Below are 16,387 nucleotides of genomic sequence, written 5' to 3'. Positions count from 1 at the left end.
AAACGGGTTGCTTTTGAAAACTACATCATCCCCTGCATCTCTCTCATCAGGGTCAGTGGTCAATGTGTTCCAAAGACACCACTGATGCATGTGGTTAGAGAGTGTTGGTCTATTATGACAAAGGTCCTGAATCTCAATAGTTGAATGCACTTATTGATGTTTCATCAACTTTTTGTTTTTTTCCTCCTAAGGAAAGACATAAGAGACAAGCTAAGATGATACAATCACACTTCACTATAACACTGCAACACCCCCATCACTACACACCGCCTCACTTTCCACCAAGGCAATATTTGTCCTCCAGGCCATGAGGAAACAGCATATTGCCTGAGGAGCGAGTGATGTGCCTTTTGCCTAGCTTGTGGAGGAATGATGCCTGTGGCAGTGGCCAGGGATTAGGGGTTTGGAGAAGGGAGAGGAAAAGCTGGGCGATGGTAGCCGGGGAGTTGGCCTAGCCTTGTTAGCTATACTTGGTCCCTTGCTGTACAAAATAGCTTCACTACTGTGCCAAGCTGACCAGCACAGAGAGGCTCAATTCCCTGTGAGAGCTCCCTCAGTTAGGTGACAGGGACCAATCTGATATCACCTAATCTATAGTTACAGACTCACACACACACACACACACACACACACACACACACACACACACACACACACACACACACACCACACACACACACAGACTGGCCTACTTAACTAGGCCATCCAGTTTCTGTTCCACTTGTGATAGGCAGCCTTCCAGTGACATGTTTGGCCAATGATGTATCTCGGTCCAGCAGCATCAAGCCTAAGAATTCTCCTGCTGGGGCTGGACATGGAACAAGAAAAGTTACTTTTGAGTCTTTGTCTTAATGTGTACTCATACAGATGGTAGACAAAATAATATAAACACTTTAGGAAAAAGGAATGCAACACTAAAGAGCCACAAATTAACATTTTTATATTAAAATGCCCTCATACATCCACTGTATGATTCCTGCACAGTCCTGCAACATCAGAGTAACTGGTTAGCCAGTGAGAAAATGTGTTATACCTGTTCTGTTTAATAAGGTCAGTATCGGCCCTGATTACAAACTGGCAGATTGGATTGGTTTGTCTGTAAAAGCTGACAAAATGCAAACTTGCATGTGGTAGCACACTAGCCAGTAAGTTTGCCTGATACATATCCATAGATGGATCTGTTCATCTGTTTAGCCTGTCAGGGTCTGAGCATTGGTTAATGATTTTCAGCTTGATGAGTGCTTCCAGCTGTTCACATCTGCTTCCACAGCAGCAGTCTAATTGGAAGCCTTGAATGTCGCTGCACAAGGTGTAACATTATCATTGTATTCTGATCCCAGTGTGAGGGAATACTAACAGCCCAAAGCCTGAGTATTGATGATCCCTCCCACCCCAGCCTAAAGTGAGCCATACTCACTTTATTTTGGGAAGTTTCATTTGATCTGATCTTGCCGGGTCTGCCAAGGAAAAAGGGCACTTTATGATGATGCCGCCCTTTCAGACTTCTGAGATATTTATCACCAGGGGGAAAGGAAAAAAAAAAAAAAGTTTTTTTACGAAAAAGTAGTGTCTGCTTCCCCCCAAACATTAGTTATTTAAAAAATTTCCCCAACGGGGGGAAAAGGGCAGGGATTTGTTTTCGCTTTAGGGCAAGGGAAAGGGTTATAAAAAGGGTGCTGGGGGAAAGCCGAGTGCCCAATCAATGGCTTTTTTAAGTCCCCCCTTTACTCCCTAAAGGCCAAGTGTTCTTGCTTAGGACAAGAAAGGCCGCGCGGGGAGACGGCTTGTTCGTTTTTTTTGGGGAAAAAGATTCTGTAATAAAAGAGTTTTAATTGTTAAAGGGGCCCCCAATGTCGGAAAAGGGGAAAAGGGTGAAGCAACAGGTTTTTGTGACGGGATATTTTTTGGGGACATTTTCCCCCCATAGTTTGCAAGTGAAAGACCAATTTAAAGGGTTTTGTGTGTGTGTGTGTTGTGGTGTTTGTGTGGTGTTGTTGTGTGTGTGGGTGGTGTGCGTGTGCGGGGGCGTGCGTGTGGTGTGGGGCGGTGTGTGTGGTACCGTTTTGTTGGGGCTTTTGAAGCCATATAAGGAGAGGGGGCCCCAAGGGTTTTCTCCGATGTCCCATTTGTCCGTTGGGATGCGCCGCTTTATAATTTGAACGTGAAAAAGGAAAGAAAAATGCGGAGTTAAAACAGTGTCCACAACAAAAAGAGGGGCAGGAAAATAAAAAAAATCTAGAAAATGATTGCTCTGCTAGCCTTGCCTATTTGGCCTGATTACGATAGTAAACATTTGTTGGGGGGAGGAGGTACAATGATTTAAACAGCAGCCCCTTTATTGAGTCAAAGGTGATTAAAGTGGGGAATTGGGGTTTTGTAATTTGGGGGGGGCCCTTTTAAAGCTACCATAAAAATAAGCATAAGGGGTATTCCTTTTTCCCCCGTGGACACATACCGGGACTGGGGAATATTGCAGAAATCGAGCAACCCCGGGGAGCAAAATGTTTGTAGCTAAAACCCCTATCCAGCTAGAGAGGGTGCTTGGCTTTTTTGTACAGTTACTTTATTGATAAATGTAAGCAGCGTGGTTTACAAAAACAACTCAATAAAGTAAAAAGACAAGTGCTTTTGCAACGATCAAAGGGGCAAAAAAGTATGTGCAACATTTTATATCAATAGTTTATCATGCCAAAAAATTCCTTCCCCAAAGCTTTTTTGTGCAAACCTTTTGATTTAAGAACTTTTGTTTACTTTAAGCCCTTTCCCAAAGAGTTTTACAAAGCATAAGAAAATTCCCCTCACAACCCCAAGATTTTCAGAGGATTTTTATGTCCGCCGCTTCCGGGCCGAAACCCAAAAAGTAATTTCCTCTTTGAAAGCCCTCATGTTTTTTTTAACCCCCGTGCCTCCTTTCATACTAGCTACTGCTGGAGGGGGTTTGGGGGGGGGGGTCGGCGAACACGGAAGCCTGTACATGTGGGCGTGTCACAGTGGTTTTTTTTTATTCTTCATGGGGGAGAGAAAACTATGCACCCTCTTAACTTTCAAAAAAATAAACATTTTCCCTCAAACTTTGAAATTGTTGTAAATTTAACAATTTTGGTTTAAATTTCTGTAATTTTTGGACAACAAAAAAGCAATTTTCCCCTGGGGGTTGGAAGTTTTATAGTCATTGCTACCCTCACCTAGATCCAAACATAAAAAAAAAAAATTGAGGAAACGTGTGCTCAGTACCAAAACCCTTTTTACCCTTCCCCCATTTTCAATGAATGTCTGAAATGTACAGAAAAACCGAAAAACGTCCATTTTAATGTAAAAAATGGGAAAATTTGGCATTTAAAACCCAGATCCCAAAAATTTAATAATTCTTTTTTTCGTCTCAATTATTGACTTAATAAATGAATACACATCACACTTTGTTGAGCTATGTGTTACCATGTGGAGAATTTAGAGTATTTCTAACAATCACAACCACCCAAAGCTTTGGACTGTAACATTCAGATATAGGTGCATGGGGTCCTCTCTGATACCTGACAGCTTTGCATGTGTCCCTGCGTGCATGTGTAAAGTGACAGTAAACTGTGGGCTAGTAAAGAGAACTGGAGCTGATGGCAGGCCTCCAAACACCAGTGAACAAAAGGGAAGGGAGACATTCCATTATGCTGCTTTCACTGTTTCATCTTAGGCCAGTGCTGTTAGGATGTAGGACATTTTTGTTTTTTAGTTGTAACTATGAAATCCTTTATGACTCTGTGGAGGGTATCCTCTGGATTAGAATCAACCGCAAACCATCTCCTGTGCAGTCGAGGAGTCTTCGGCATACATTTATAAATATCAGAATATCTCCCCCTTTGTTATAATGACAGACTTTAACAGCAAAGGAGAAAATACTGTATGTTGGAATGATTGAAAGAGGGAAAACAGAATGTAGTAGATTACTCATTAAATACATGTGGAGAGCTGCCTACTCAGTTTTTAATTTGAGCAAAATACTGCATTTTAAATTGAGGAAACCTTTTCAATAATCATTGATATGTTACATATTGGTGCCCATGAAAAGCGATTGGGCTATTTGAGAAGTAAGGAACCCTTTTACCCAGTGAACAGCAATAGGACATGCCTACAAAATGATCTTACCATTCTGTTTTCGAAGAACATACATGGGTGTAGTTAATAAATAAACCAGAGGGAAACAAAACAACAACCTGCTTCTCAAAATGTTACGTCCAGCATATTAGTTAGGATATCAGGACACTTCATGCATGTAGTTTTGCATAGACAAACCTGGTCAAATAAGTCACCCATATTCACACTTAAAGAAAATCAGTACACAAACAATTAGCTTTTAATGTTTTTAATAAAGGTTCAGTGTGCAATCTTGATTCTCCAATTTGCCCCCTTTAGTAACCTGCGGTTCCTGATGATTGCATTGGCCTATGCAGTCCCCACAGGAGTGATTGCTGGCTGGGCAGGAGTCCTCGACATGGTACTTACACAGCCAAGTCAGCCAGGTAAGCCAACACACACACACACACACACACACACACACACACACACACACACACACACACACACACACACACACACACACACCTCTAGTTTTCATCTTGACCGTTTAGGTGGATACGTTGCAATGAGTATGAAAGAGATACAGAGACTTGCCTTTCAGTTTACCAGGTTTATTTTCCAATTTTAAAAATAAAACCCTCCATTGTACCAGCATTGGCATTTTGCAAAGCTTTCTTCATCTGTAGCCCACTTAGATGAATGGTGGGATGAATAGCTGGAAAGGTTTCTCTTCAGTCTTGTTGCATCTTGAAATACTTTTCAGAAACTTGTAATGTCTCCTTAGAAAGATGCTTGTCCAGGTGATGCCTTTTAACGTCAATGCACAAAAGGCGTGCATTGTATTTTCAAAGCAGATCTGAAGTACTGAAGATGTTGAGGGATAATTAACCCTAAGGCTTCTGTACTAACATGAGAAGTGCATTACGGTGTAGAAAGCCCTCCAGACAGCTGCACTTTACTGCAGTAGTTTATTAACTCGCTCGGAAGGAAGGAGGAAAACTCTTTCTGTTTTCCACCTACTGAATCTCCATCGGAGATTCTGTCCATCTTTTGCTAAGAGCTCAATGAGTTGGAAATTACCATTTGCATTCATGCTCGCCATCTTTAGTGTGAGACAGACCAAAGACAAATACATTTTGAGTTGGGCTGGGAGTGTGGTGCAGGTTAGAGAAAAAGCTCTGTATAGTTTGCATCTTCCAGGTCTCTACACAGCAGTAGGGAAAATCTTTTCAAGGTTATCATCAGGCACGTGCTGCTGGAGAGGAGATCACACAGAGACAGACGGGTGAGACAGACTTCACATCTGACATCTATCTTTATACCTCACTGAAGAGGTAGTAGAGCGCATACCAAATTGTTCTTAGATTTCATTTTTTGTTGTCAAAAGATTTTTTATCTCTCTTCCATATTTCTTTCATCCATGCTCGTTAGGAAGATAAAAAGATTAAGAATAAAAGTGTGTTGAGATGAGTTACAGCAGATCCCTAGGGTGCAAAACTTTGAGCCCTTAAAAAAATAAATGAAACGGGCTAGATGTGCATCTGGTGGAGGAGTACTAATGTTGCAGAAGATTTCTGAAAGATGTCATTGTTCTTCAGGCATAGAGATGTTAGTTCTTAAAGTCAAATTGAACAGAGGAAAAGCAAATACTGCATCTTCTTTTTGTTTAATCTCACCTTGAACCCGCAGACCCAAGTCCCAGCTTTAACTCATCCTGGTTTCCTATCTGCTGTAAGCTTTGTTGATTCAGTCAGATTCAAACACAGCACAGAAAGATGTTAAGGGAGAGAAATGAGCATTTTATACAAACACAAGATGCAATGTGTGTATATATAGTCTGTTTTTCTCTTTTTATCCCTACACTCCCATGCATTTTCATTTGAACACATATTTTCTGCTCTGCTCTTTCCCCATGCTCTTTTAAAAAGTTACTGAGTCTGACTGTTTCTCTGGTGATTTATAGTGTGCGATAAGAGCCTCGGCCCAAGGTACAATTAATAGCAAATTATCTATTTCATACTTTCTATTAATGTCCTCATGCTTTCCTATAAGTTGTTCATGTAGGTGCAAATGGGTGGTTACATGCAGGTGTACTCACAAACATACGTGTATACTTTGGTACTCCTTTCTTTTGCTGACACCTGCTACATTGTACTGCTGCCATTGCTATTCTGTGTGTGTAGCCTGTGTCAGCCTGTTATGGTACAAAGTGTACCTCCAGTTAGTTCTATCTATGCAGACCAGATCCTGCTCTGATTGGGCAGGATGCAAGTATGCTCATTTTTCACCTAAGTGCACCACTTACATCCTGTCGCACTCCCTTCATTTCTGCACATCAGGGTCTGATGTAAGGCATCCCACCTTCGTGCCAACTTTCAGCCATCGTAGTTTGTTTCCACTGTCTGCCTAGTGGGACATTTCTGCCTACTTTTTGGGGGTCTCCCTTTCCTGTCCATCTCTTCTCCCTCTCATGGCAGCAGGTCTGGTGCTAAAGGCTGTCATACTTATACCGTATCCAATAATGGCATCTGTATTGGTGATGTCAAATGTTGTTTTCAGTTTTCTAAAGTGCATACCATTTGACAACTTTGCTTAACCTCTGTTTCATACAGTCATTTATCCCCCAGATCTTGTTTCATCTCTTATCTGCACGCTGATCTATGTCAGCTTCTTTTCTTTCAGCTATTTCTTCAAGGTTCCTTTCCTATAATATAGATGCGTCTGTCATCTGTTTTCACAGCTAGTCATGCGGTCTGATCGAGATTTAAAGCATGAGCGGCAACTACCATGCTAGGTGTTAAAGCCTAATGCTGGACCCTTCTTGAATGTGAATTTAGTTTCTTTACTCCTCTGTGACTGAATATCTTTGAGTTGTGGACAAAAAAAGACATTTAAGGACCTCATCTTGAGCTTTGGGAAACACTGTTCCACATTTTTCACCGTTTTCTGACAATTTATAGCCAAAACGAAAGAGGTATTTGTTTAATCAAGAAAATAATCAATGAGTTAATCGATCATCAAATAATCATTAGTTGCAGCCCTAGAACAGGGCATCCAAGAGGTCGGGGACAGTGCCTCGATGGTCAAACCTAAGATTCAGAGCAATGTGAATTTTTATCTTGGCTTTGTAACAGTGTACCAGCTTTTTCTAGCTCAAATACTGGAGGGGTTTGAAAGAGTTTTTCCAGTTTTTTTTTTGTCCAATCTACATGAGCGAGAGTTGTGTGCATATTCTTGGCAGAAAGTCTATCAGCTGTTAAATGGAGTCCAGAGGGTTTGTACTTTTTTGTCAATTCTGTTTTAGATTTTCCTATAAATAATCTCTTGATAAAGCAGAGAAGTGAAGAGTGTACAAGTAGTGACTTCAGGTTTGCATTTATGCTTTTTGTCAATGATTTAGTTCTTTTGGCGTCTAGCGCACACTGGGTGGCTTCCAGCTGAGTATAAAGTCGTACAGATGAGAAACGGCACCTACAAGTCCAAGGCTATGGTTCTCTGCCAGGTGTATATACCCCTTTGGAGTTGCTGAGAGGGTTGCTGCCAGACATAAAAGAGTTTAGTGGAGCATAGCAGCCATTAGAAGCACTGCCTCTCGCTTTTCCACACAGACTTTAGCCCTGCAGACCGGGTGGTTGCTGCTCGGTCCAAAAACGAAATCCTTTTTTTTTTCTTTCTTTTTTACAGAATCACATCTCAGTGGTTGCGTTGCTGTCCTTTTTTAAATTTTGTGCAAGAGGTTGTGCATTATTCTCAAATTCAGTCACCTTGTTTGTCCTTTCTGCAGTTATACAATTTTGACAGCATACTCTCCACTGTGTTTGTGATAAGTAGGATGTGGGAGAGGGGATGAGACCAGGACAAGAACCAGGACAAGAGTCATTAAACGACAATATAATGCTGAAAGATCAAATGGTCTGACACAGACAAAGGTGTAATATTCTTCTGGAGTTTGACTCAGGAAACGGGTGCCTCACTGTGCTCAATTGTTTCCTTAAAAGAGAGTTGCCATATAGAATTCACAGAAATACAAGGCTTATCCAATGTGTCCTGCTTCTTTTAGTTTGATTGTTGTTTTGTATTCCCTTATAAAATCACTTGAGAATTACTGGGGCCCTGTTTAACATTAATCTGAATGCATGGTCTGTCTTCAAATGGAACACTTCCTTGCAATTAAAGGCTGTTTTGTGGATTTTCTAGGATTACATGAAGGGCGTTGGTGTAGGAATAGCATGTAGAAACAAAGCTAAGGATAAGGTTCATGATTATTGGCTTAAAATGGCTTGTAACAAGATATTGAAAGAAAGAGTTAGGGAAAGCAAACATGTTAATCATGTTGTGTCAAGAGCCTTGAATTCTGTCATTTTCTTACCCTTAAACAAGTCATCTCCAGCTTACTGACTTAATCGCAATACAGCAGACAGGGTTCTAAGGCACTAAGAATACTGCACTTAATTTACTCACCACCCGCACATAAAACAGTTATTTGCATCTCAGAATAGAAATGGCTTGGCAAACGATTTGTGTTTAGCTTTCTAAATTGGTGTACAAAGTGATGTGACATTATACGCTTTAGAAACCCTGGTGCTGCGCAGCCTACACAGCAGTCGTAGGTGCCATGGGTTTGTGGGTGTTTTAAAGTCCTTGTTTGATCCTTGTCGCTTTTGGAGGGGGGGTTGGTGTAGTTCACCTCACCAAGATGCCTTGCTTGGTCTTACAGAAGACTGGTATCCGCACAGAAAATATGACATTTTAACATTCATCACTTACTAAGCCATAAGATATTTTAAGTTTAATAACTTTGATAGTCCACTTTTCTTCATTATGGACTTTTATGACAGGTCGATGCAGACTATGATTAAGCAAAAAGCATCAGATCCTACTTAAGATTCTGCTCCCTTGCTGTCTCATACTCCATCTGGTTGGATTTGGTTGAATGTGAGTTATTGCCTTGGGGAGATTGATGGGAACCAAACACCTTCATTGGCACACGGAGCGTTCTTGCCTGGATGCCACACACTGATTGTTTTTTTGTGTGTGTGCACATGTGCTACACTTTACCTCATATTGATCCTGCTGCAGTCTCTTGGCCATAACATCCTTTCTCTTGACTCTAAGACCAAGTGTATGCGATGGCCTTCATCCGTGTAAATAAGTAAGGACAACAATCTCACATACACACAAACCCATACAACTGCTCTAATAGCACTGCTGCATGGCAATTTACCAGACGCATTGACTGACAGGCCTTGACAGACTTCAGACACTTAGTGCCTGCTCTCTGTCTAGCTATGTCCTCACAGTCACAGACTGCACTACTGTTGAACTCTGAATAACCTTCTCTTCTCCTTTTTTCTTACTTTCTTCCACTCTACCCTGCAATCTCCTGTTCTTTTCTAATACAGGTGGACGCAGGCTGGATTGGTTTCTGGTCAATTGTTGGTGGATGTGTGTTTGGAGTGGCAATGGCCAGGTAAGCTACTGTATACCTAGCTGTTTTTTATTGTGTAAATTCTCACATGCCGGGATCATTGAATATGGATTTATAGTCAAAGGAAAATAGTGATGTATGATTGTGCAGGCAAGTCCAGACTACTATAACATGCATATCTGGACCACTCATTTCATTCAGATCCTCTCTACAGTTTAATGAGCTTTTTAAATATCTCTCACAAACAAACTCCATTGACCTGGGTAACCTATGTTTCTTCTCATCAATGTTATTCTTAGACTTTCTCATTGTATAGCTATTGAATATGGTTTGCAGGGACTTTAAAAAGTGACATGAATGCAGTGCCGCTCTTACCTGGTTCTAGACTTCTAAATTGCCTCCATCATCTCATATTTTTTTCACGGCAATTTCATTTGATTATCAGGTTAATACTGCCCAGCTTAGCGACAACTCGATGGACCTGGTGAGACATCAAATTAGAAAATAAGCATTTACTGCAACCCCCTAATTAACATTTCCAGAACTTCTTTGCAGCTGAATCCAGACGACATACACCGCGTTTTTTGGGGGCACAAGCTGCTCAGTTGACTTTGACTTGGTGTGTTTCCATGCGGCTGACTGGTCCGGGCGAAGTCACGTGATTCTACACCTGGTAGAATGTTTTTAAGGAGAAAGTAGGCCTATAAACACAAATAAATTATCTAAATCATCGTCATGGGAAAAATATGTTGAGAACGGCATCAGAATTTTGGTTAATCATCCAGCCCTAGTTTGAGTCATTTGTTATGAAAAAAAGTAAAAATTCACTGATTCTAGCTTTTAAATGTAAATAATATCTAGTTTCTTCATTCCTCTTCAAAACAACACATTTGAGGATGTTGCCTTGGCCTTAGGGAAACGCGGATCGACATTTTTCACAATTTTCTGACATTTTGTAGAGTAAAAAAATAATCGATTTAATTGAGAAAATAATCCTCAGAGCAATCGGCAATGAAAATATTATATATCGGTAGTTGTGGCCCTATTATGTTGCAACGTAACACAAAAAAACTGTAGTTAGTAAGAAGTGTCCTCTAATTGATAAAGCATGGAAAAAATCAATCCATGTTTTGTTTGATAGCGTTGGCTGTGCCCCTGCTACCTCACAAACAAGATTAGAAACTAATGCCTTTGAATTTTCCTCACAGTGGAATAGCTCTGGTCACTTGGTATGCATACCTTATGTGTTATACTTCAGTATAACCCCCTGACTCTAGGAAAGCTGGATTGTTTATAACATTATTAATAACTATTTAATCTCATCTAAAGAACAGTTGAAGGTTAAATTGAGGTGAAGGAAGGGGTCTACTCATCTACTCTCTTTTAATATATGATCTGATCCAGTGACACGGCAATAGAGTGAGGGGAATAGATGCTAATGCAACAGCCATTTCACCTCCATTGATGGATAGGGAGCTACACCGCAAAAACAAAGTGTGGAGTCTGCAAAAGCAAGAGATTCATTCCTGTACCGACCAATATATGTTTATCGCAGACTGAGGCCCAATCAGCATTTCCAGGCAGGCCCACTATTTTCTTAAAGCTGTAATCAGGGAAATGAGCCCATAACTCCCACTGTTAATCAATGAAGCTGTTTGCAGCACAAGATGAAAGTGTATGTAAACAGAGCTGTTGAATTATTGGTGTTGATTACATATACTCTGAGCCACTGGAGGGATTGATTAGTCTCTCTTTTGTGCAACAGCTGATAGTTAAATACAATTCCGCTTTAACAATTGGCCATATGTCATTTGCTCTCATTTATAACTGTTAAAAGGTACTAAAGGTGGTTGGTAAGGTATTTGTGTAGGTGGCAATAGTTGCATTTGGTTTCAATTTAGACTCCTGGGTTCAAAAGTAACAGGTTAGATTTTTCAGTAATTCACAACAGGGAACAGACTTTCTCATTAATTATCATCAGTCACCGGGCTGATAGCCGTTGGGAGATAGGCCCCTAGATGCAATCTGACAATCTTCAATTCATCTTTTGATTAGAGAAATGTTTTTAAAACAGCAGCAACAGAAGAAATTCAACAGTATATTTAGGTTTTTCTTTCTCTCCCTACTCCCTTACAACTAAATGCTGCCCTTTTTCTGCTTTTTCCTTCTTTTCAACAACTTTCCGCAATATGGAATCAATAGATACTTTCCTAGGAAAACTTGTGGTAATGAACTGAGTAGATAGCCGTCTTGTCTCACCCACTAGTAGCCTTTTAAGATATTAATGTCAAGATGTGACTTACTATTTGTTATTTGCTGTCCCTCTCCCTCAAGCTAGCACAGTACTGCGCCAGTGCTAAGCACAGTTGGCCACAGAAGGCAGAAAATGGCCTCCTTTAAATGCTTTTTTTTGTGCTGCAGGTGTTGCAGTTTCTCATTTTAAGTGGCTCATACTCCTGCAAAGCTGAATGTCTTGGGGGATTAGTATTTACCATTTTCCACAAAAAACACTGGCTGCTTGTAAACATTATATTTCTGTGTCTGGCTGATGGACAGTTGAATGGCAGGGAGCTTCATGCAGCAGGTTCAATTAGCGGTGGATGCTCCAAGGTGTGGAATTTGACAAAAACAATCTGAGCGCTGTTAATTTGTGTGGCTCAGACAGAAGCTGGGTGGACGACAGTCACACGCTGTATGCTTTTCTTCACAGATTAAAGAGGATTAAATTATAACTAACAAGCGTCTCTTTTTATCTTCCCTTTACAAGCCCCAGGAAAAGAGTGGGGGGGAGGGGGGGTGTATCAGGACCAGGTTATTCTCCTTCATAAGGTCTGAGCCAGACAATATTCCAGGTTAATGAGATGAGATGGATGGAGCAAACACAAATGAGCCACTGCCTAATTTGTTTTTCCTGCGAACAGGGACAATCTGTGATTGCATGCTGGTCATCATATTATACTGTCTGTCTATTTGGTTATTTACTGCATGCCCCTCACTAAAAACGTAGACAGACTTAATATATATTGTCATACTGAAGATGATATTTCATCATTCCCCGCAGGCACTGCGAGAGCAGAAAATGTAATCTGATTCTACATAACTTAAATGATGCTATCTTTATGATCAATAAATCCTGTTAGAGCAGTGTAAAAGATAGACTTTTAATTCTGCCATATCTCATGAGATGACATAACACTCTTTGCTCATTGAGTACTGTGACACAGCTCTGAATTACATTAATGGAGGCATGCAAACCTTTACTATGCAAGTGTTTCCTCTTCAATATTATTCTGGATTCTTCTGGAACACCAAAACCAGTTAGGGTACAAGCGGCCGAAATGGGTTTCCTCAGGAGGGTGGCTGGCGTCTCCCTTAGAGATAGGGTGAGAAGCTCAGTCATCCGAGAGGAGCTCGGAGTAGAGACGCTGCTCCTTCGCGTCGAAAGGAGCCAGTTGAGGTGGTTCGGGCATCTGGTAAGGATGCCTCCTGGGCGCCTCCCTAGGGAGGTGTTCCAGGCACGTCCAGCTGGGAGGAGGCCTCGGGGAAGACCCAGGACTAGGTGGAGAGATTATATCTCCAACCTGGCCTGGGAACGCCTCGGGATCCCCCAGTCGGAGCTGGTTGATGTGGCTCGGGAAAGGGAAGTTTGGGGTCCCCTACTGGAGCTGCTGCCCCCGCGACCCGATACCGGATAAGCGGATGAAGATGGATGGATGGATGGATGATTTATTACTTTCCGACTTCCTTACTGTCCTAATCTAGCTCGTGGGAGATGTCAAAAACTTGAACGGACACAGAGTGCCAAATAGTTATTTATTATGACAAAATATTATAAATTAAAAAACATTCAATTAAGGTGTGTATGTCAGTGTCACTGTAGTTTGTAACACGTATTACTAACAGTAAATCTCTTAATTGCTTCAGAGTAATATGATATACACCATATTACTCAAGCATTACTAGTAGCATTGACTGTTGGGTTTGGTAATTGTAGAATTTGTTGACAGTAAGAAAAAATATATACAATTAAAGCTGACCTTAACCTTTAAAAACATGATGATAGGATATGTATATTGTGATATGTATATATTAGTCAACTGTAAGCCAGTGGTTTTCAAACAAACAGTGTTCACTTGTATTTGTTAAAATCTGACTGTGTCATACACCTGACATAACTGTCCAATTAGTGACCAAGTGCTTTATCAAGTGGCTTCAGGGGCCATCGGTTAGTATAGGAAATAAGCTGCTTAGAGGATCAGATTTGGAATTGATGCAGGGAAGTACCCTGTGATCCTCTCCGCAAAGAGATGATGGTTGGCTGGGGGGAGGCTGAGGATTTCAGTCTTCTCTGGCACAGGGGGTAGTTGAAGGGTTGAGCCACTCACTGGCAGATGGGTGATGCAGATTTGAGTTGTGTAGCTGTGGGCAAAGAAACCAAACATGTTTGTGTGTAGTGGCAAGTGCTTGGCCCTCTAATTAGACTGTCTTTTCCAGTGCAACCAGCTCATTCTTTTAAACAGAAATATGACACCGTTAGATCTGTTTACTAGAAAAGGCCAACAACATTCATTATGTCATCCCAAGTTACCCGTAGCCTGCTCTAAATTCTCTAACAGTGATCTGGAGTCATGATGTAGGAATTAAGAATGATGTCCTGTGAACATGGGGACAATGTGTTGAGACTGTGACTGACTGTGCAGCTCATGATATCCCAGGAGACATTGATCTTGTGTAAAAATGCCATGGCGGAACTAGGGGTTGAAAAAAAAATGGATTCTTAGATGCATCATGATTCTCTCTAGAATTTTTTTTTTTATGTGTTGATTTTTATTTAAAAGTTACTGTCTCCAGCCAATTCTCCACCTTTAAACATGCATGAGCCTCTGAAAGAAGATTACTTTGAGAGAAGGTGACTCAGCATCTTTAAGGGTTAAGCATGGAATGACTACACAATAAAAAAAAAACAGTAGACTAAACATGTTTTTAAAACTTGTGTGTGATAAATACTGCATATGTCAAAATTCAGATTTATATGTATATTTTTTTAAATCACGCACGACAATGTACACAAAAAAATGGTTGCATCGAGATGCGTCGAGAGCATAGACCGTTATATTAATATTTCAATAATATCAGTCTATGGTCGAGAGTAGGGTGACCACCCGTCCCGCGTAGCGCGTGCGCGCACAGCGTTTGAAGCCCAATTCACGCGTCCCGCAAATGAGACGTGTCACGCACAATCAACGCTTGCTCAAAAAAAAAAAGTTGCGCTCTATATCTTGGAGCCCAGGCAGCCAAACGAACATTAGGCTCGTTGGACATGAACTGCGCCTGTAAAGTAGACGAGTAGCAGGCGGCAGCAGCCGGTGGGGGAGGTGGTGGTGGTGGGGGGGGGGGGGGGGGGGGGGTGTGGACACTAAAGCTGCGGTATGGTGGGGCATGGTTTGTCAGCCGATTCCAGAACAGGAAGGGACTTTAACACTGTGGTGCGATTCCGATTTAATAAAATATAATCAGACCCACATATCAGCTGGAACAGTCTCTAGTTTTAATTGTAGCTCTCAAAGTGTTCTACATGCGATCTGATGATCTGATTTTAATTAACACACACATGGAGATGATCAGTGATCTGAACGGATTAAGTCACTATCAGCCAGAATTGTACAGAATATGACTTTAAATCAGCCAATAGTTAAAATCCCTCCGATTCGTTGTCATGACAGCGCAGGCACGTGCATACCAGACACTGGGAAGGGACTTTTAGGAATGGGCTTTCCAATTCAAAAACTGGAGAAAGAGCCCGAGTCTGAGGAGTCTGAGCCCCCCCCCCAACCATCAGTTAAAAAGAGAAGGTGGGTACAAGGAAGAACTGGGAAGACTCTTTGTTTAAAACTGTTCCTGTGGTGTTGAGCAACTACAATTCCTGTTAGTCCTATAATTTTATATTATAATGTATTTAAAGTGAATAAATGTAATGAAAAATGAATTAAATAGCTAAAGTAAATCGTAAGTGGAAGTGCATCTGTCAATTATATAAAATTTGTATGAGATTTCAAAATATTCCCCCAGGCATGTCCCACATTGTCCCTCAGAAACATACCACTTGTCCCCCTGGGTTTATTAGCAGGGGGTTCACCCTAGTCGAGAGGCATCGATAAAGGGTTTTAAAGGGCCCCCCCAAATCGTTGGCCCTAAATTTGGAATCAAATCCTGAGGTGCCCCGAGATTCTCACCCCTAGGCAGAGCGTTCTGAGAAGAAATGTTCTCATTATCTGTCCAAAAGGATGATTTCCCTCACCCACTGGTCCTCAGCATACTGACAGAACTTCACAACCTAGTTGAACTAATCAGCCTTTTACAACACTGGTTTTTATGCTTCCATTAAGTTCATTCATCCCTATTTTCTTAAGCATCTTGTCTGAGCAACAAACCAAAAGTAATTAGTGTCTTTCTTTGCTACAGCCTTCTTTGGCTTCATCTAATCTTTCACATGAATGCATATGCATACCCAGAGGAGCAGAGAGGAGTTAATGAACTATGAGGGTTTAGAAAGGCCTACAAAGAGAAACCACAGGGCTCAAGAGAGAGAGTTTGGTGGCCTGTCTTCCACAATATATTAAAATCTGCCTTCTTAGCTGGTGAAACAAATTGAGTCAACTTTTGGAGTAGTGTCTCTGCTTGTGTAATTACAAGTACAACTGGTGCACCCAGAAACAATTTGGAGAAGAAAATGATCTAGCCTTTCTCTGAAACAATGCATGTCTCTGATAAAATATTATGACACAAGTCACAGACAAAGAAGTAGACATGTAGAAATTGCATTGCTGCTCATTTATGAAGGATGCCTCTAGTTTCTGAAGCAGCTGGCTTTATTCACTTGAGTAATTTGTT

The 16,387-nt window shown here is 41.1% G+C and overlaps 1 protein-coding gene across 2 annotated transcripts in view; it reads left to right on the top strand.

The window, feature by feature from the left end:
* slc49a4 (solute carrier family 49 member 4) overlaps positions 1–16,387 on the top strand; it is a 46,359-nt gene that overhangs the window by 16,240 nt on the left and 13,732 nt on the right. The window contains exons 5-7 of one of the 2 annotated variants that reach the window (XM_032528838.1): positions 4,405–4,506; positions 5,222–5,231; positions 9,471–9,538. In XM_032528838.1, coding sequence (XP_032384729.1) covers positions 4,405–4,506; positions 5,222–5,231; positions 9,471–9,538 — 180 coding nt within the window. Of the gene's footprint in view, positions 1–4,404; positions 4,512–5,221; positions 5,232–9,470; positions 9,539–16,387 lie in introns of both variants that reach the window. The other variant, XR_004334004.1, reaches the window with a different exon arrangement.

Source organism: Etheostoma spectabile, chromosome 11, assembly GCF_008692095.1.
Source record: "Etheostoma spectabile isolate EspeVRDwgs_2016 chromosome 11, UIUC_Espe_1.0, whole genome shotgun sequence".
Lineage (NCBI taxonomy): Eukaryota > Metazoa > Chordata > Actinopteri > Perciformes > Percidae > Etheostoma > Etheostoma spectabile.
Note: the sequence above shows the minus strand (reverse complement) of the source record. Positions and strands in the feature narration are given on the sequence as shown.